The sequence below is a fragment of the Apium graveolens genome, chromosome 4 (assembly GCF_009905375.1).
Source record: "Apium graveolens cultivar Ventura chromosome 4, ASM990537v1, whole genome shotgun sequence".
NCBI lineage: Eukaryota > Viridiplantae > Streptophyta > Magnoliopsida > Apiales > Apiaceae > Apium > Apium graveolens.
The window spans coordinates 4,960,504-4,980,660 of record NC_133650.1 but is presented as its reverse complement, the minus strand read 5'-3'; the positions used below and the strand labels follow the sequence as shown (position 1 = coordinate 4,980,660).

Genomic DNA, 20,157 nt, shown 5'->3' with positions numbered 1-20,157 from the left:
TTCAACTATACAACCCTCGAGAAAAATCTCTCTTATAAAATTAATAATTTAATATTATAATATAATACTTTTTAAAATACACCCGATTAGTAATTTGATTGATCATTACAATTAATTATCAATTATTCGATTAATTATAATTAATCAAGATATCTTTACCAACTAATTCTGATTCGAGTCTTAGAATACGGATTAAAATGCATATTATGAATAACTACTTGCTCTTTTCAATAATGAAATCATGGTAATCAGGTTAGGCTCTTCGAAAAGTTTGCTGACAAAAAATGTTTTAATATGAACTTGTTCCCATTCTTCATAAAACTAATGAAGTAAAAAATTACGTGATATTCTAAATAATGCTATTATAATATATTTTTTATTAAAACTAATGACAACTTATATATTTTTTTGTAAGATATTTTTAATATGTGCCCAAGAAGTTAAGAACGCACGTTAAGAATGTCTGATCGATAAATCGTCAAATATTTCCGTGATAAAAAATAAGTTTTCCATCAATAGAATTTTGAATTCTTAGCACGCACGCGCCCTGCGCACACACTAGAAAACTCGTTTTTTATCGTTAAAGCGGCGCTTATAATTATAAATAGAAGGCCGTGCGGAGCCGTTTAACATAGTTTGAAAAAGAACAATGACATTTGCAAGTATCCAGTTGCCGATACTCTCACTCACTGTCCGAGCTTCACTAGACACACACCAAAGAATCCCTTACACACCACATCGAACCACCCCCAAAAATCCCAAACTCACAGTCACTCCTTCACCACCCACCGCCACTATAACACACTCACCCACCTTATCCGTACAAGACCTCCTCAGACGTACCAAACAGGACTCCAAACAAGGTTATTTTTCTTTCAGACATATCGCCGAACACTTTGTGTGCATGATTTAATTTGTTTGTTTTGAGCAATAATGGTGTTGTTTTTTGTGACAGTGGAAGTGAGTGACACTACTTTTATGGGGTATGATGCTTGGTTACCGAGTCCACCTAAAGTGGACAAGCCGCGGTCTGTCTACAATGCTGCTTCGTTAGCGTTTATTGGTGACTGCATTTATGAGGTTTGATTTTGTTTAATGCACATTGTTTTGAATTGGTTCTTTGTATGAATGTAAGAAGAAGTGGTTAGGCTTTGCGTAAATGAAAGTGGGTTCGAGGTAATTTTAAAGTTTTCTTGGGACGTTTTGAGCAATAATTGTGTTGTTTCTGAATAATTAGCACAAATTGGGCCGTTGGTTAGGGAGTTAAAATGCGAAGTGCGAACCTTGGGCTGTTAGTAGAGTGCATACTGAAACAGAGACTTTATTTTATCAACATTCGTGGTTTGGGGTACTGGAACACAGGCTTCATTAGAATAGTTGGAAGGAAAAAATGAAAGTGATTTGGACACATCAGTTGTTTAATTTAGATTGACAATTCTGCATGATTAGCCTCTGTTTCATGATACCCTGTTTTCGTATGCACTCTATCATGTGTACAACAGTAAAGAAAAAACGGTCTTTTGGTAAGAGACATTATATCGGTCAATTATCTCTCTATCACTTATCCTGTCACAAAATTATAAAACAAGTAGTAATTATAGGGGAAGCATCGTAAATTTTACCATTTATGCGCATGTGTAATTTACTATTATTCGGCTATAAAACATCCGTTTTAACTACGAGATTTCTTAATTTTTTATGAAAATTATGTGCAGCTATATGCTCGGAGACACTTTTTGTTTCCTCCACTAAATATTGAGGAATACAACGATCATGTGATGGCAGTTGTACGTTGTGAGGCTCAGGTGTGGTTTACTATTTCATCTCAAGTAATGCTGAACTGCTGATGTTTAGTTAACCCTTGATATTCAACATCGTTGCACTGAATTTAAAGATTAAGCTTATCTCAATGTTTATGATACGCTGATTGTTAAAAGTTTGGAGCTTTAAATTTATGAATCTATTTGATATTTATCTCCAGATAGCTAGATAGGTATATTTTTCGATATAAAACTATAAGTTTTTAAAATCCAACACCTTAAACCTTATGATTATTAGTGTTTAGAACTCAGCTCCATAACCTCTCTATTACTGAATACTCCGTAATTGGGTAGGTAAGTGAGTTATAAACCTATTCTTTAACTAGCTAATGGGATGAGACTGTGACTTCCATAGTATTGTGGACCACTAATTAATGTCATATCAAGTAATTTGATAATTGAGTTAATTAAAAAAAGTCAATCCTCTTTTACATTGTAAACAAGTCCACAATATAACAATTCCAGTAGGCAAGATGTTAATAAATTTAGCAAAAAAAGAGAAGAATTGATAATGATAGATTTCCATGAGAAATACGTAAAAGAAATTCTCATCGAAGAATAAATGGTTGGTCTACTTAGCCTTGGTAAAGTACATCTTGTCAGGATTGGCTTAGTATATTGATTGTAGTAGTAGTAATTCTGTGCAGAAGTGTATTGGTATAATTCCAGTAAGGGTAGATTGGTCTTTACTATGTTGGGTTTACTGGTGACTGTATAAACCAGATTTCTGTATTGTTTCTGTTATGTTGAATATATGGAAAAGGCATTTGCCACCAATCTCTCTCTCTCTCTCTTCTGATCTCTGTTCTATCTTTAATTCTCCCTCATTTCTGTTTAATATCTCGATCTCTTGCTGTTACAGTGCTTATAAACATAGAAAACACCAAAAATAGTAATAAATTAGGTCAGGAACTTACTAATTCCTGACAATCTTCTACTAAACTAGGATTAAATAAAACTAAATAAGTTTTAGCTAATGTACTAAAGATACCAAGTATTGTTCAAAGACCCTACTTCTGTAGTTAATCAAAAAAATATTAGGAATAGGTATGTATAGAAGTTACTACTTATTATATGTCAAGTCTATTTTTGAGAGTGATTAATTGTGTCCTTTAAAAAGGATGAGGTTATCTTTTCCAAACTTCCGTAATCAGCGTCAACTTTACCTGTCGTAAAAAGAAGAAAATGTTACACTGACATGCTATAGTCATATGTTGTGACTTGTGTACTATTGAGCTCGGTTACTGCATGGGGCATATCATATATAGAATTCTTTTTCAAAATAAAGCAGTTTTACCCGGCAACTATATTATACTGTTACTGGGAGTTCAAGACTTGGTACTTGTTAGCTGCCTGAAGAATACATTTTGTTTCTTTATTATGTATCATGTCAAACTAATCTAGAAAAATAATAAGTAGACTTTGTGCTAATGTATTTGCAGGATGCAATGCTACAAAGGCTTATAAACGAAAAAGTTCTATCCAAAGAAGAAAGGTTATTTTGTAATTCTTTCTCTTAAAAGTCTAATCAGTCGGTAAATAACAGTTGATATTTTGTAGAACAAATGTTCTTGATTTTTCTCTTAAGATAGTAATATACGTTGAGACAAAATTTTATGTGATCATAGACATAGAAACAGAACCTGTAAAGTTTCGGACTTGTTTATGATATTCTTGATTTTCCCTTAACATAATAATTTACGATGAGACAAAATCGTATGTGATCATAAAAATAGAACCTGTGAAGTTTCTGGCTTGTTTTATGTTTTTTAGCTACGTCTTGTGGTCATTATACGATGTTAATAAAAATGGGAACAAGTTTAAAAAAAGTATAAGTTTTTCCTACAAGCAAGCTGTTCCCAAGAGCAGTTTAAGCTCACACTTATTTCAAGAACATTAGAGTCAACAAAGCAAGTTGTTTTGGTTTCATGGTAGATGAGTAATACGGTGATTAGATGAATAGCTTATTGATGCGTCAATTATAGAACTAGGGAAATCAAAAAAGGAAGATGCTAAAAATAGAACCTGTGAAGTTTCTGGCTTGTTTTATGTTTTTTAGCTACGTCTTGTGGTCATTATACGATGTTAATAAAAATGGGAACAAGTTTAAAAAAAGTATAAGTTTTTCCTACAAGCAAGCTGTTCCCAAGAGCAGTTTAAGCTCACACTTATTTCAAGAACATTAGAGTCAACAAAGCAAGTTGTTTTGGGTTCATGGTAGATGAGTAATACGGTGATTAGATGAATAGCTTATTGATGCGTCAATTATAGAACTAGGGAAATCAAAAAAGGAAGATGCTAAAATCTTGTCAATGCTGTTAAATGTGGTAATTGCACTAATGTGGGCCAAAGGCATTTTTTTGGATGATAGTTAGGAGTTAAGACAGTAGATGCGCCCTACAGAGAGATTTCAGAAAGGATGCTTTAGTACAAGTATTCTGCACTTTCATAAAATATAGAGTTGCATATTTATAAATAGCATCTGATAAGCATCTACTGCAGGGATATTATTCGATGGGGAAAAAATATCAGCTCAGCCTCCAAAACAAGGACAAAGAAACGTGCTGGTGTGGCTGTCTACAACAGAGCGTCTTCACTTGAAGCACTTGTTAGTTACTTTTAATCTACTTTTTTCCCTACAAAATTTGAAGTTGAAAAGGAGCTAACATGAGCGTCTTTGTAATTTTTCACAAAACTCGAGATATTACTTTACAGCAGTGAAAAACCACGGTAATGAATAGTACGTACATTTAGCTAGCTCAAAACTTGTTTAGTATATGTATAAATGCATGGTCTATAAATGCAAATTTCAACTGAGCCCGCATTATAATCTAACCATAAAGAGATAAAAACTGCAATAGTTGAGCTAGATTCTAAAGTTAGATTCTGTTGTGTAATATTTGTTCAGATTGTAATGAAGTACATTAATTATTGAAGTTGCTTATAGGTAATTCGATATTCACAAATAACTGGAATCTAAACATCGTTTCTTTAATCATCAAGTATTATTAACTACCGCTTTTTGTATGTTTCTTGGGACTCAATACTCATTATCAATTAATTTTTTTTGCAGGTTGGTCACCTGTACTTGACAAACACAAAGCGTCTGGATGAGATCATGCTAAAGTTAGGCTTCTCAGCCGATGGTCCTACCAAATTGATCTTGACAGACGCAAATGGCAAGTGAATTGTGTCAGGTGCTCATATTTTCTTTTTTATATTTGACCCTATTAGGTCCCTTGTGAGGGTGTATAAAGCTAACGGAAAGGGAGTGGCAGTGCTTTGAATACTTCAAAACTAATTTTAAATAATACTCGTGGTTTTAAAACTTATCATTTCTCTTTTAGAACTTGTATTTATAAGAGATATGTACTCCTATATCCAATCTATGAGCTTCCACTGGGATTCGAGAGTCTACATGATAAAACACACTTTATTACTTGGAGGGGAAGTCTTCAATTACATACATTTGTCTTGGAACACAGCCTTCCATAACTTTCTAGTTGAACCCCTATATTAACACTTGTTTCGGAAGATTGCTCTTCTTTATCTTCCAAAGCTGTAAAAAACCTCCGGTTCAGACAATTTCTCTCCTTAATCTTCCAAAGCTGTAGTAACCTCTGGTTTATTCTCTGTTCTTCCGTCTTCCGTATTCCATCTTGGGTTCTTTACCCCACATCTTTCCATTCTCTCACAGTGCAAAGTTACCTTCCTGTTATTAAAATCTAACAATGATCACTTTGCCACGACACAAAGCTCAAAACACATTATCTGCAAAACTGAATCTTAGAAGTTTCGCGAGTCTTTTATACTGGATTGTATTTCTTTTCACACCCTTTCCCTAAAGACTAAAGAGAGGGTTTAAATATGTTTTTATTGATAATTTTGAGGTTACAATAGCATGTAAAATAATGTAGGCACTTGCAAATTGCAATTGTTGTTTCTAAGGTAGTAACTTCACTCTGTGAACAAAGATTGTTAATTTCGATTCAAGTATTTCGATGTTAGATATTGCATTCTATATAAACTCACTCATTGTTTCTGCTATGTAGGTTAACATACCAATTTCTTCTATTTTCTTGCTTCTCCCCTCCCAGCCTGCTGGCATCCAACCGAAAAACAGATGGGGTATACAAAAGTATGAAGTAGCTGTTGCTTCTTTAAAAAGATAAGGCATCTATTGATTGTGTTGGCCACGCAAGGAGGATTCACTTGAGCATATGCACCCACAAAGTCCATTGATTCATCAATTCATGGATTCAATTGATGGAGTTGATTACTATTCACGGTGAATCAACTATTTTTGTTGATATTTATGCACCCATGAAACTCCATCAATTCATCGATTACTATTCATCAAATAAATAATTTAAATTTTTATCATAAATTTAAGTCCATCTCCATTATTTAATGGCCCCACAAATAATATCCAATAATAGTTTGTTATCTAATTTTAGATTTTTGATAAGGTTGTGGATAAATTTAAATTTTTGATAAGATTTTCGTTGAATCACGTAATGACACGTGTCTTGATCTAAATTTGTAGATAGAAAAATTGTCCATAAATAATACCATGATCTTCTGAGTATAGTATCTCTATATTATTATAATTTGTTGTCAAAATGAATGCATTGAAAAGATTGTTGAAGCAGAGGCAACAACACAGTCAAGAAGAGTCTGAAATCATGAATACCATGGTCACCGAAGCGGCAATAGTGATGGACTTCATCGACACTTCAGATGAACCACAAGGACGCGGCTCACGGCGTGGCAAATCTCCCAATCATCAAAGACAAAGGCTATCGAGGGGAAAAAATCTCATGGAAGATTACTTCGTTGATCGTCCAATATTCAGTGAAGACGACTTCCATCGAAGGTATAGAATGCGCCCTCATATTTTCAATCGCATCAAGACAGCTCTTTGCACTCAAGATTCCTATTGGCATCAAAAAGCAGATGCGGTTGGATTATTGGGGTTGCTGCCCCAACAAAAAATGACTGCTGCATTACGAATGCTAGCTTACGGTGCAGCAGCTGATCAATGTGCCGAAATATGTAGAATGCGAGAATCAACTACACTTGAGTGCATGAAAAAATTTTGTGAGCAAGTGGAAGGACTCTTTGGTAAAGAGTACCTTCGTGCTCCAACACTTGCAGATTTAAGAAGGCTTCTAGCAAGAGGCGAACAAAGAGGATTTCCAGGGATGATTGAGAATATCGATTGTATGCACTGGGAATGGAAGAACTGTCCAAGTGGGTGGGGTGGAGCTTATAGTGGTCGAAAAGGACGTCCGACTATCATTCTAGAGGCCGTTGCTTCCTATGACACTTGGGTGTGGCACACTTTTTTCGGTGAACCTGGAGCTCAAAATGATATTAACGTTCTAGGTCAATCTCCCGTATTTGGCAAAAGATACAATGATGCTTATTATCTTGCTGATGGGATTTATCCTAGGTATTCAACATTTGTAAAAACCATATCAAATCCTGCCACTCAAACACATAAATTATTTGCTAAGAAACAGGAATCATATCGCAAAGATGTAGAGAGGTGTTTTGGTATCTTGCAATCTCGATGGGCAATTCTTCGTCACGGTGCTCGGATGCATAAGCGTTCCACACTTAGAAGTATCATGATGACTTGCATCATATTGCATAACATGATAGTTGAGGATGAATTTGTTGAAGATGAATTTGTGGAGTCAGTAGAAAAAGATCTAATGAATCCATTAGCATCACGGGTTTATGACGGGCCGGTAGATTGTAATGGAGTTAGAATTCCTTTTGCACCAGTACAAAGAGATGGAAGAAATCAACAAGCATTTTGGGATCGTATTGAAAACTTGGAATCGGCTTATGTCCATACAATGCTCCAAAATGATTTGGTAGAGCACAATTGGGCACTGGAAGCCAATGAATAGTTATGGATGTCAAATTATAATCTTTTCCAATGTACCACTTGATAATTTGAAAGCAAGAACCACAATTTGAATAAATTTCTTTTATTGAATTAAAAAGCATTGATCATAATTAAATTAAAAAGCATAATACATAGTTGGATGAAAAAACAAAGTACATAGTTGAATGAAAAACATAGATAAATCTAATCATAATACTCATCGTCAAAGTGAGGAACGTAAGCACCATCACTAGTAGTCTCATTCACTTGTTCCATGATCTCAGCTTTCTTTCTTTTAAACCACTTCTTCGTATTCGGAGTCATTTGGCTAGTATCCATTGTCATGATCTTTGTTTGCTCCCTTAATTCTTCAATAGCAATTCCTTTTTCCAATCTTGCTTCTTTTCGTTCTTCTAGAGCATCAAGTCTTGCCTGTCACGCTTTCTTTCGTTTTTCAAGTTCTAATATCTCCCTCGACATTTGAAGGGTTTCCTCGTCTCTTTTGATGTTGGCCTCCACAAGCTGTTTTTGGTTACATTGCATATTATTGAAAATAGCTATAGACATCTCATCTTTTTTTGTCATACCTTATTTTTCTTTCTTTTTGGCTTGCTTTGACGCCTTCACGCCCATGGGTCTAACCGGACTAGAAGGACCTTCAGTTTCTCAATTAGACTTTGGAGTCGTGAAACCTTCTTCATCAACGAAATCATCACTATTCAAATTAATTGGTGATTCCAGTTGTGTTGGAAAGTTTCGTTGAAACGGAGGAGAAGTGGTGGGAACGTCTACAAATTGAGGATGTGCTGCAACTGTTTCGTAACAATCCCATTTGTCAAATGTTTTATTCATGTCCTTGAAATATAATCCTTGAGCTTGAGTTATCTAAATAAAATGACAAATTATGCATATAAAGTTATCATACGAATAATATATAACATATCAAAATGAAAAAATAAAAAAATCTTATCTCATCCACCAAATTGGTTCCGCTTGCATTATGTCTACTAGTTTGATTCTTGGCACAGTGCCATTTTTTTAGTGCTCTCTTCAATGGTGTCCAGTGTGAATCAAGAGCAACTTTTGAACGAGGTTCGACGTGAGGATTCTCGGGAGTGCCACACCAATTTTTTGCATAATCCTCATGAATTCGCCCCCATAAATTATTCTTATTTGAATATCGACCGGTGATCGGATCAATAGATTGTCGAACCCAAGAAACACATAATTGCAATTCTTCTGAGGGGAGCCAATTAGAACCCATTATATATTTAATATATATAAAAATCTGAAAGTACAAATGAGTTTGAGATGTTAAGAAACGGATGTTATAATTTTTTTTTGTGAAAAATGAATACAAAACACTCCATATTTATAAAGAAAAATATGACCGTTGATAATTATTTCCGTTACTTACATGTACATTATCTAAATACTGCCGTTGTAATGTAGTAAAGAAGAAAAAAGATGGGGCCCATCAGATTGCTGTCGGTTGCCAAGTCCATTAAATATCAATGGACCTATTACTGAAGTGATGGAGTATCAATAATTGATGGCCTCAATCTTTAAGCGCTGCAAAGACATTTGGCCTCGGTCCTTCAATTCAGCCACTGAATTAACTATTTTAGTCATACGGTGCATATGCTCTAAATAGGAGGAAAATGTAGAAAACACTGATTTATTGGTAATAATTTGTATATAGAAAAACTTATCTTCTTTTATCGAGTTTATCGAGTTTAACAAAACCCTATCTTTTTTTCGAGGTGACCACAAAACTCCGACACACTGTTTGGATGTAAAAAAGAACTCTTAATAATAATAAGACAGCAATGGAAAGAAATTTAGTGGACTGTACTTTAATTTAGTAATTTTTACATGTAGTTCTTCAATTGTTCGCAACACTTCAAAGGACTGTACTTTAATGACAACTGATAAAGGATTTACCTGCATCAGGAATTTACATCTGCAACCTATTTTACATAATATGGGAAAACCAGTAGAATCCAATGGGGTACACATCTTCAAACTATTCTTGAGGTATGTTACCCGAACTCTTCATTTGGTACACGGCAGTACACTCAACACTCGAATGGCTGTACACTCAACACTCGAACTTATAATTATAGTTCAATAAGTCTGCAATGTACTAAAAATTAAGCATGAGAATGGTTAGCTAAAATAATATTAATTAATGGTTAGCTAAAATTTGTCGAATCTATAAGGTGTTGTACTTCAACCGTGTTAGTTATAATAGTTAGTTATACTTAAAAACAATATTTTATTATTTTTATGAAAATAAAATGGGAGATGAAAGCATATATTTGTTCTTGGAGAGAGAAGAAAAGAGGAAGAGAGAGAATATTTTCATTGGAGTGATAATAGTTATAATTATAGCTAAATGATTGGAGTGATAATTTTTTAGTGAATAGTTGTATGTTCCTGGCATGTACCCCTCAATTCTTTACATTGAGAAATGGGGGCTCGACACGCACTTTAATGCTCTTATTAAATATAGTTGTATAATTTTTTTAAAAATATTTTTTCTTTTAAATAAAAAAATAATGTTCAAATTTTTATAAAAAAAAATTTAAAAAATATATTACGGACATATACTTTATAGTTACATTAAAATGCGTGTCAAGCATGTGAAAAAAATTGTAAAGAAATGAGAGAGGCGGAGTTAATATAAAATACAGCTAACAAGTCACCTGCATCGGAGATGTTGTCAAACAGTACTCCCTCCGTCCCTCCCAAATGTTTACATTTGCGTGGGGCGCGAAATTTAAGAAAAATGATAAAATAGTGGAGGAAAGTTAAAAAAGTGAGTAAAGTAGTGAGACCGATTAATATTATATGTACAAAGTGGGTATAGTGGAGAGAAGTAGTGGATGTAGTTATTTTAAAAATTATAAAAACCTTACTATTTTTGGAAAGTTTTGAAATGTAAACAATTGCAAGAGGGAGTATATAATTGCATGGACTAGAAGCCGGTAGATTTTTAAAAAAAATCATACTCCCTCCGTCCCTTTTAATTGTTTACATTTTTTAGAGAGTTTCTGACACCCATTTTAAGGTGCATATAAAATATAGTTCTGTATTTTTTTTTTACAATTTTCTTTTTCTGAATAAAAACTAAAACATTCAATTTTTATTCAGGAAAATAAAATTGTAAAAATAAGTTACATAACTATATTTTTTATGCACCTTAAAATATGTGCCGGATACTTGCTTAGAAATGTAAATAATTGGAAGAGACTGAGGGAGTACAACACAAGAATTGTACTTATAAACAGAAGAAACCTGCTTATTTACAACAGAAGAATTGTACTTGTAAGTTTGTCAAAGCAAGGTTATGCCTTCCCATTACCAAAGATAAGGCCATCTTTAATTTGTATCAGCCTCGGAAAATCTCTCAGTAGCTCATCCTCTAACAAAACCTTATCTTCTTTTCGAGGTGACCACAAAACTCCGACATACTGTTTAGATGTAAACATTAACTCTTAATCAAAATAAGACAGCAATAGAAAGAAATTTAGTACTGGAATGTACTTCAATTTAGTACTCTCTTCGTCCCTAAAAACGTTTTCTATTTATATTAACCATGTTTGTCGATGCACACTTTTGATTGTTCATATCTTTAAATTCGTATTAGTACTAAATATAAAAACTTTATTGTATTAAAGTACTCATAAATACGAATTCATCAAAATCGCTCATGATTATGTTTGATATTATAAATTAGACGTAAATTAGTAATCAATCGCTTAGCATGAATAGTATAAAAAATCAATATAGGAAACGTAATATTGGACGACGGAGGGAGTCACTTGTAGTTCATACTTGGGGATACGTTCAAGTGTTGGCAACACTTCAAAGGAATTATAACATCTTCCTTGATCTCCCCTTTCTTGCAACTGTTTTAAGGCTTCATCGTACCTTGCTCCCGTTCCCTTGAAATTCGGAATCGAGTATTTACCGGTAGCAAGAACCAACAATGTAACTACAGTATACTCACTTTCATTGCTGCCCTCGTTTTTATATTCGACATTGTTGTCTATATTAACAAATACATTCTCGTCTTTACCATGGCTCTCGAGCTCTCCATTTAGAAACTCTTCGTATTCCTTGCTTAAGCTCTTCCAGGAGCCATAATTTGTCTGCAACAACTTGCGACTTCAGAAACATGTCTTATTGTCTATCACTAATCAAATACTGTGCAAATTATATAATGGCTCGTTTGGGAAACTGGATTTCATTTGAAATTCTGGATTTTATCAAATAAGCTGTTTGAGAATTTGGATTTGGATTTCATTTGAAATCCAGGACATTCAAATATTAGTATAAACACGAGAATTTGAAATGACAACTCAAATCCTGTCATTTGAAATCCCTCATTTGAAATGAAATGCAAGTTTCCAAACGCTCTCTAATGTCTCTCTGAATTAATCAGGGATTCTCGAATTTCTACAGGATAGGCTATTTAAATGGAATAATAGTGAAGCACACACACAATAAACTTACACTTAGCTTGGTAAAATGGATAGAGGACTGGTTACACTGTAGAAGAGCTTTTATCACCTCTGCAAAATAATAAAAATGGTTGAAAATTTAAATATAAGAAAAAAGCTGTGTACAAGATTTGTCGAAACTTAGAGAAGAACACGAGAAGTGATTGGACATAGGTATCATATATCAATCTATAACAATAAGAATGATAACAAGATATGTGTAAGAGAATAACCAGAACTATATGGCAATATGTAAAGTATTTAAACATGGATTTCATAAGTCATAAGAATCGCTAAACAAGCAGAACAGTCACAAGCTTCGTGCATGATAAGCATATACTCCACAAAGTTGCAGCAACCAAAGACGGGTTAGATATGAACATATATTCTTCAATACATTATATCCAAGTTTCAAGTTTCAGTCAATATATATGTTAAATTATTCTTCACCTTTGAATAAGTAGTGACGACCATCTGAAGTGGATGTATTTGCATTTTCAGATATTTTGTTAAGCTTCCTTCGTAATGCTCGTTCCTTGTCTGAAACTGAAACTGCAACCTTGATGAAGCAAGGTAGGAAACAAACATAAAAGAAGTTATTTACAGTCAGACTATTTAGATAAATAACATATCTAAAGAAAAATCAAGTAGTCTGATTTCTGTATATGTTAATCAAATGTATTTAAAAGCATTCTGATTTCCGTTAATCACCACCTAGCTAGCCATTGTTCTACTCTAGAAACTAAGGTAATTATAGATAATGGTACTCCCTCCCATCTCATATATATTACGGTGATTGCTGACCCTGAAGTCACCCTCAGGTAACAATCCTGAGGTTAAAACAAATACAATATAAGTGGGGGTTATTTTTGTAAATACATGGAGGGAAATTCAATTATTACAAAAATGTCATCCAACATTTGTATAGAAAAGTGTTATAATCTCGGGATACCTGAGGTCAGATCCAGTTTTCTCTATATTATATGTCTTGTTTTGACTAGTCCATGATCAACTTTTTTTTATATTTTGACCGTAAATTACACTTTATTTATGATTAAATATGATTCAAAACTTATATAATTAGAAAATATATCTAATCCTCTTCAAAATGTATTTTTAAATATTTTAAGATAACAAATAAATTTGTCTTAACTGTCGTTCAAAGTATACTCAGTTTGACTACATAATAGTCAAAACAAGATGCATAATATGAGACGGAGGGAGTAACGAACAAGAACTCCAAAAATAATTAGCTACACGGTAGATACTTGCACTAACATTCACATTCACATTGTTTCCGATTCTTGTTCTACACCAGTAAAAGGAGGTTGTAGACAAGTAGTTTGAATCAAACCTAATATTATAATTATTGTGATGATTATGATACTGAAACTGATTGGGAATAGATACTGCTTGTCTGGGCAATGCTAAAACCTTGGGACCGCCAATCATCCTCGTTGGAAAAAATGTTAAAAATAACAATTTTTTGGTGCAAATGATCGAAAATACCCATTGTGGAAGTGGATGGCTGAAAATACCATTTTGGATACGCATTTGCCATTTGGGTATTCTGTTTTGTACTAGATACGCATTTGTCAAATGGGTATCCAATTTTTTTTTAATATACGCATTTGGCAAATACGTATCTCACTGGTAATACCCAAACTACAAATGCGTATCTTTAGTAATTTTCCTGGATACTTAATTCTCAAATGCGTATTATACTTACCCAATTACAAAATGCATAACCAAAACGGTATTTTCAACCATGTGTTTTAAAAATTGGTATTTTCAACAATTGCACCTAAAAAATGGGTATTTTTAAACATCACCCTCCCCTTGCGGCGGAGTTGATTACAATTGTCATGGCCGGATGATCAGTGATTTATGTCTGCCTTTTCTTCTTTTTAATCTTTTTAGGGTTTTCTACCATATGGTTTGATCGACACTTTTAATGGGGCCGTTTGGCGAGGTTTAATAACCTTTATTAATAAGGTTTGGAGTTTCTAAAGAACACTATAATTTTTTAGGGTTTTTTCGAAAAATACTCAAGATTAAAAAATATCTTTTAATTTGCAAAGATACTATTTTTCAATATTTTTTTTACAAAAATACGGTTTTTTGGCTATTGGAATCAACTGAATACAAACTTTGACGAGTTTCTGCAATAACTCAAATAAATCAAGAAAAATTTATTTAACTAGTTGCATATTTGGTTGATTTTGGTTTATTTTGTATTTTTGCAAAAAAATCAGAAGATGGTAAAATCGCAAAAAAACTTATAAATGTTAGTATTTTTTGTAAATTCTCTTTTTTTATTAGTGTGATTTATTATTGTGTATAAAGAATTTTTTCGATGATTCAATTATACGGGCCTAAAATTTAGGTTAATATGTTGTTTTAGAAATTTTCTTGATACAAATCTAAACATAGTTTCTTTAATCATCTAGTATTATTAAGTACCGCTTTTTGTATGTTCCTTGGGACTAAATACTCACTATCAACTTATTTTTTTTGCAGGTTGGTCACCTCACCTGTACTTCTTTTCACACCCTTTATGTTTTTATTGAAAAATTTAGAGGTTGCAATAGCCTGTAAAATAATGTAGCCAAATGCAAGTGTTGTTTCCAAGATAGCAACTTCACTTTGTGAACAGAGATTGTTAATTTCGATTCAACTGTTTCCATGTTAGATGTTGCATTCTATATAAACTCACTCGTCTTCTCATTGTTTCTGCTTTATAGGTTAAAATATCAATTTCTTCTATTTTCCTGCTTCTCCCCTACTGGCCTGCTGGCATCCTCAGAAATAGCAACAGATGGGGTATACAAGTAGCTGTTGATTCTTTAAAAAAAGAAGACACCTATTGACTGTGTGTTGGTCACCAAAGGAGGATTCCTTATAGAGTAGTACTAGGTTCCCCAAAAATTTTACCAAATTATGTGGCGAACACGCGGGTTTTGATTTGTGGACGCATATTTATGCACGCGAGGTTCCATATTGTTATTAGGAAAGTTGCTATCTATAACGTGACACATCAGCGTTTGGGGAAAAAATTTGGGGTGTAGAAAACACTCATTGATTGGTGTAATTTGAACATAGAAAAACTTTGAGATATATTATTATGATAATCTCTTAGTTCATTTGGAGTAACTTTTTACTTCATTCTAAATAGTTCTATATTAGAATTTAGCCATGGAGCACATGTTATATTCCACTAATTTGAATTTATAAGAATTTGATCAAAAACTTATATATGAAAGTAAAGGTCTTTTTTGTTTATCATGCAACTAAATTGCAGTTCTTGTAAACCAGTATAGCCATTGATTACATAGTATAAAAAATATCAATAAATAACTAGTTGCAGTTTCTAATTACAATTGGCTTTATCAACATTCGAAGAATAGTATGAAAAGAAATCTAACAAAGAGTAACAAATGACAGTATTAGCATTATGCTATCAGCATTACTATTTGTATTTCAGCACTGTTGGTATCAGCTTGGGAAAATCTATGAGCAACTCATCTTCTAACAGAACCTCGCCTTCTTTTCTTGGCGACCATAATACTTTGACAGACTGTAATACGTACATAAGAACACGAAAACTTTCAGTAATAAGACAATGATTACGAAATTGAGAATGAAATATTTATGGAACTGTCAACTGTTTAGGCAGTTACCTGTATTTCTTTCTTTGGGATACATTGAAGTGTCTGCAACACTTCAGAGGAAACATAATACCTTCTTCCCTTTTCCGTAATATATGGAATCGAGTGTTTACCAGTAGCAAGCACCAACAAGGTAACCACAGTATACTCATTTTGAATCCTTCTAGATTTCTTTGCATATTTAACATTATTGTCTGCATTTACCAATGTATCTTCGTCTTCTCCATGTCTCTCAAGCTCTTGACTTGAACATTCTTCGAACCTCTTGCTTAAGCTCTTCATGGAGTCGTACCTTTCCTGCAACAACTTGCAACTTCAGAAACATGTATTATTGACTATAAAGCAAAATTCATGGTTCATTTGCAACCATCCCAAGTTAAGGCCTAATCCATTTAAGTTTAAGAAATATATTTTAAAGACATAAGGAATTTCAATTCTACTTTTCAGAATAAGTAGTATTAATGTTTCAAGTAAAGCTTCAGAGTGGGGATTTACAGATAGAACAAGGTTATCCCGTATTTCAGATGATAACATAATTCTTGCGGATGATCAAGCATATACTCAACTTGACTACTTAAGCACAGCTGAAGCATAATTCTCATACACGTGCACACAATTAACTTACATATATCTTGGTAAAATGGAAATAGGAATTGTTGCATTGAAGAATAGCTTTTACCGCTCCTGCAAAATAATAAAAGGGTTGCAAATTTAAATATGATAAACTAGCTGTGTGTATGAGAAGGATCGGAACATAAAGGATAACATGAGAAGTAAACATTCATGATTTCATAACAATCGTTAAGGATATTCAATGTGTGCACCTTTCAATGTGTAGTTTAGACCATTTAAGGTGGATGTATCTGCTTTTTCAGCTATTCTGTTAAGCTTCCTTCGTAATACTTGTTTCTTGTCTAAAACTGCAATCTTGATGAAGTTGGAAGAAATAAATAGACAAGAAACAATGAACAATACATATATTTCTGAAATCTGCAGACTTTATATATGTAAACCAAAGGGTGAGGGGTATCACTAGGCTCTAACTTATAGCCTAGTAATATAACTCTAGGCATATTATTCGCGAGAAAACTGGGCTTGAGGTTGTCCTCGGGATGTCTCCTGAGGTCATCCTCAGGGCCAGCAATCCCATTATACATTCTAGTATAAAAAAGTTAAGTTGCAGACAAGTAAATTAATTCGAATCAAACCTGAAAGAGGATCAGACTTCCACCTCGTACAGACATCATTAGTTGGTCCATAAGCGGGTGTAGGTTGCTATAAACATGAGCTAGAATCGCAATAGGAGAAGCAGATAATGGAAACCAATGTGGAAAGACAAAATTTATCTGAATGAATGGGCTATTATTCTGGCAATTGCAAGAACATGATGTAGAGCTCGATGATATATATAATGAGGATGATGATCCGCCCATTCTATCATATGATGATGGACTAGTATCAGCAACGTAGTTGTTTTTGTCGTTATTATTATCATAATTGCAAGAACATGATCTAGAGCATATGCCCATCGTATCGTATGATGTCCTAGTATTAGCGTTGTCGTTGTTATTATTCTCATTGCCTACATCTAAACTAGTAGAATTAGTATTATCATAATTGCAAGAACATGATCTACAGCTAGATGATGATAAGCCTATCGTATCATACGATGATGATACGCCCATCGTATCGTATGATGTCCTAGTATTAGCATTGTCGTTGTTATTATTGTCATCGCCTACATCTAAACTAGTAGAACTAGTACAAGTACTAACAGCACCTTCTTCTAAACTAGTAGCATTATTATTGTAATTACGTGAACAACAAGAAAACTGCTTACTTCTGCACAAAATGGTAATTCGACCAGATCGAACGACAGTGTTTAGTCTCGAAGAAAATTGAATAAGTTTTTTATTATTATTGTGAAACTGCTTAGAACAAGAGGAACGAATATTAACAAGAGATATTACTCGTCTCGCACTACAAGAAACACGGCTTTTTCCGATCGGAGAATCAGAACAAGATGACAGGCCAGTTAATCCTGGTGCGACTAAGTTGAGGTCTGAGAGTATTGTTGTAATTGTCATGGCCACCGTTTTTTTAAAGAGCCACCGTGAACAATGATCTGTTCTGTCTTTTTTAGGGTTCAAGCTTCCACACTTGCCTGCGCCCGGGGCTTTATACACTACAGCAAATTTGGCTATTTACGACGGTTAATATATATTTATTCTTTTATCTATCTAAATAAATATTTATCGTAATTTTTATGAAGGCATTTTTTTAGGAAAATTTCCCTATATACGTTATTTTTGTTTTTTTTTCAAAAAAAAAAACCGTACAATGATTTTAACTCTCTCATTATTTATACCTACATATTTCTATCTTTCAACAATACGATCTTTCCATAATATCTTTTATCCGTCAAGGTGATTGACAAAAATTATGAAATCATATATCTCCAATTTTCATATCTGAAATCGAACAATAGGATTCAATAAAGATGATTTTCTGAATATTAATCGGTGAGTTGATTAATTTTCTTTATTTTTTTCTCTTTTATCTTCTTCTTTTTCAATTTCATTGATGTATGTATCATTATATCGTACTAAAATACACGATTTATTGTTCATTTATATTTTCAGCAAGTATGCTATTAGAATTATGAATGTATATGTTTGAAAACGAAGTTGAATGTAATTACGCAGGCTAACTAGTGATTCGATTGATGATGAAGAAAGAGAATTCTTGGTTCAGTTCTCCACCTTAACGACAGAAAAAAGGAAATCAAACTAAACATACACCCTGTATCCCGCTTAATGAAGAGGGTAAGATGTACGCAGTCTTCCTCTCATTCCGAAGAATGAAGAGTCTGTTTTCCAAAAAAAACCCGACTTGTATATGCGTGTCAAAAATACGTAAAAAGTGAAAAAAATAATATATATACGCACGAATCAATACTCACTTCAAACAAACAAAAAAATTGATCACTTAAATTGAAAAGAGTCGAAACAAAACTTAGCCCATGGTATAATTCACACGGGACTTACCTAATTATTTGTTGTTTGTTGTTTGGTCGCCCGCAAGTTGCAATCAATCGGGTAGGGATGTAATTCGAGTCGAGTTTGTGCTTATTAAATTCGAGTTCGAGTTTTTTTTAATCGAGTCGAGTCGAGCCAAAAAAAAACACGAGTCTGAAAATTATGTCTGAGCTCAACTCGAATAATAAACGAGTCGAGTTCGAGCTACTCGCGAGTTTTCGAGGTTTTCGAGATTTTCGAGTTTTTTAATCGAGTTTTAAACGAGTTTTCGAGCTTATTCAATTTGCACCGTATTTTTGCAAAAAAAAATTATAACTTAGGTATTTTCGAAAAATTAATTTTGTTAATGAAAATGAAGTTATTAAGTTATTTTTTCATTTTAAAATTTAGATAACACTTATCGTATATTTAAACTAATTAGAGTTAAATTTTTCAAAAATAAATAAATTAAGCTCATATTTTTTAACATTTAACTATAAAAAAATACTTAAATATATTTTAACAAAATAATTCAATTCAAATTTTTACCAAATATAATAAAACGTAATAATGTCGATATATTATGAAAAACTAGTAATTTAGTCTGTAAAACTAATTTTATTAGACAATTGAATGACACATGTATTAGCAAACACGTAAATATTTATAAAAAAGGTAATCGAGCTCGAGTTCGAGTTTATCGAGTCGAGCTCAAAAAAACTCGACTCGGCTTGAGTTTTTTATCGAGTCAGAAAATGTGTTCGAGCTCGATAACGAGTTCGAGTCGAGTCGAGCTCCACTTATGGAGTCGAGTTCGAGCTAGCTCGGTTCGAATTACATCCCTACAATCGGGTAATAAGTTTGAAAATCCATTTTGAAATGGGTAATGTAACATCTGGGAAATATCGTATAATTATTTATATCAATATATGATTATTATGTGAATATTATATGAATTTTTGGTGAATTATCTGGTGTTTGATAATAATATTTGGATGTTTGTATGTAATAAAATGTGGGTATGTTAATTTTAATATGTCCAGAATAAAATATAGATAATTAAGGTATTTTTCTGGTAATTTTTGGAATGTTAGATGATTTTATAATAATTTATGAAATTATTAATTATTTTTTGAATAATTACAAAATTATTTTATAAAGCCGGGAATCAGCCGACTTCAACCGTTTTTACGTTTTTATAACCCGAAACTCTTCCGGAAACTCCTTTCTAACCTAATCTGGTAA

General features: G+C 33.1%; 2 protein-coding genes and 2 long non-coding RNA genes across 5 annotated transcripts; 2 read left to right on the top strand and 2 right to left on the bottom strand.

Annotated features, from left to right (window-relative positions):
- Positions 1 to 609: 609 nt before the first annotated feature.
- On the top strand, positions 610 to 6,207 carry LOC141717558 (uncharacterized). The gene is made up of 7 exons (XM_074519684.1): positions 610 to 863; positions 956 to 1,080; positions 1,716 to 1,805; positions 3,263 to 3,315; positions 4,323 to 4,428; positions 4,894 to 5,017; positions 5,873 to 6,207. Exons 1-6 carry the CDS (start codon positions 650 to 652, stop codon positions 5,005 to 5,007), a joined length of 702 nt encoding a protein of 233 aa, XP_074375785.1. The 5' UTR covers positions 610 to 649; the 3' UTR covers positions 5,008 to 5,017; positions 5,873 to 6,207.
- Positions 6,208 to 6,442: 235 nt separating this feature from the next.
- Positions 6,443 to 7,741, top strand: LOC141718218 (uncharacterized). The gene has a single exon (XM_074520599.1). It carries the CDS (start codon positions 6,443 to 6,445, stop codon positions 7,739 to 7,741), a length of 1,299 nt encoding a protein of 432 aa, XP_074376700.1.
- Positions 7,742 to 10,978: 3,237 nt separating this feature from the next.
- LOC141716612 (uncharacterized) lies at positions 10,979 to 12,954 on the bottom strand. 2 transcript variants are annotated; one of them, XR_012573276.1, is made up of 4 exons: positions 12,678 to 12,954; positions 12,241 to 12,299; positions 11,560 to 11,876; positions 10,979 to 11,195 (listed from the first exon to the last, which is right to left on the bottom strand). It is a non-coding gene; the product is annotated as an uncharacterized LOC141716612 (long non-coding RNA). The 2 variants fall into 2 exon arrangements; XR_012573275.1 differs by lacking the exon at positions 10,979 to 11,195 and having other exon boundaries at positions 11,411 to 11,876.
- A 3,565-nt stretch (positions 12,955 to 16,519) lies between these two features.
- On the bottom strand, positions 16,520 to 17,245 carry LOC141721257 (uncharacterized). Its single transcript, XR_012574680.1, has 3 exons — positions 17,104 to 17,245; positions 16,720 to 16,822; positions 16,520 to 16,579 (listed from the first exon to the last, which is right to left on the bottom strand). It is a non-coding gene; the product is annotated as an uncharacterized LOC141721257 (long non-coding RNA).
- Between the last annotated feature and the right edge of the window lie 2,912 nt (positions 17,246 to 20,157).

What these genes read in the sequence shown, in the direction of transcription:
- LOC141717558 (XM_074519684.1), top strand. Translation starts at nt 650, where the DNA reads ATGACATTTGCAAGTATCCAGTTGCCGATACTCTCACTCACTGTCCGA. An exon ending in TTGGTGACTGCATTTATGAG is followed by an intron (nt 1,081 to 1,715) that starts GTTTGATTTTGT and finishes AATTATGTGCAG; the next exon opens with CTATATGCTCGGAGACACTT. An exon ending in GTTCTATCCAAAGAAGAAAG is followed by an intron (nt 3,316 to 4,322) that starts GTTATTTTGTAA and finishes CATCTACTGCAG; the next exon opens with GGATATTATTCGATGGGGAA.
- LOC141718218 (XM_074520599.1), top strand. Translation starts at nt 6,443, where the DNA reads ATGAATGCATTGAAAAGATTGTTGAAGCAGAGGCAACAACACAGTCAA.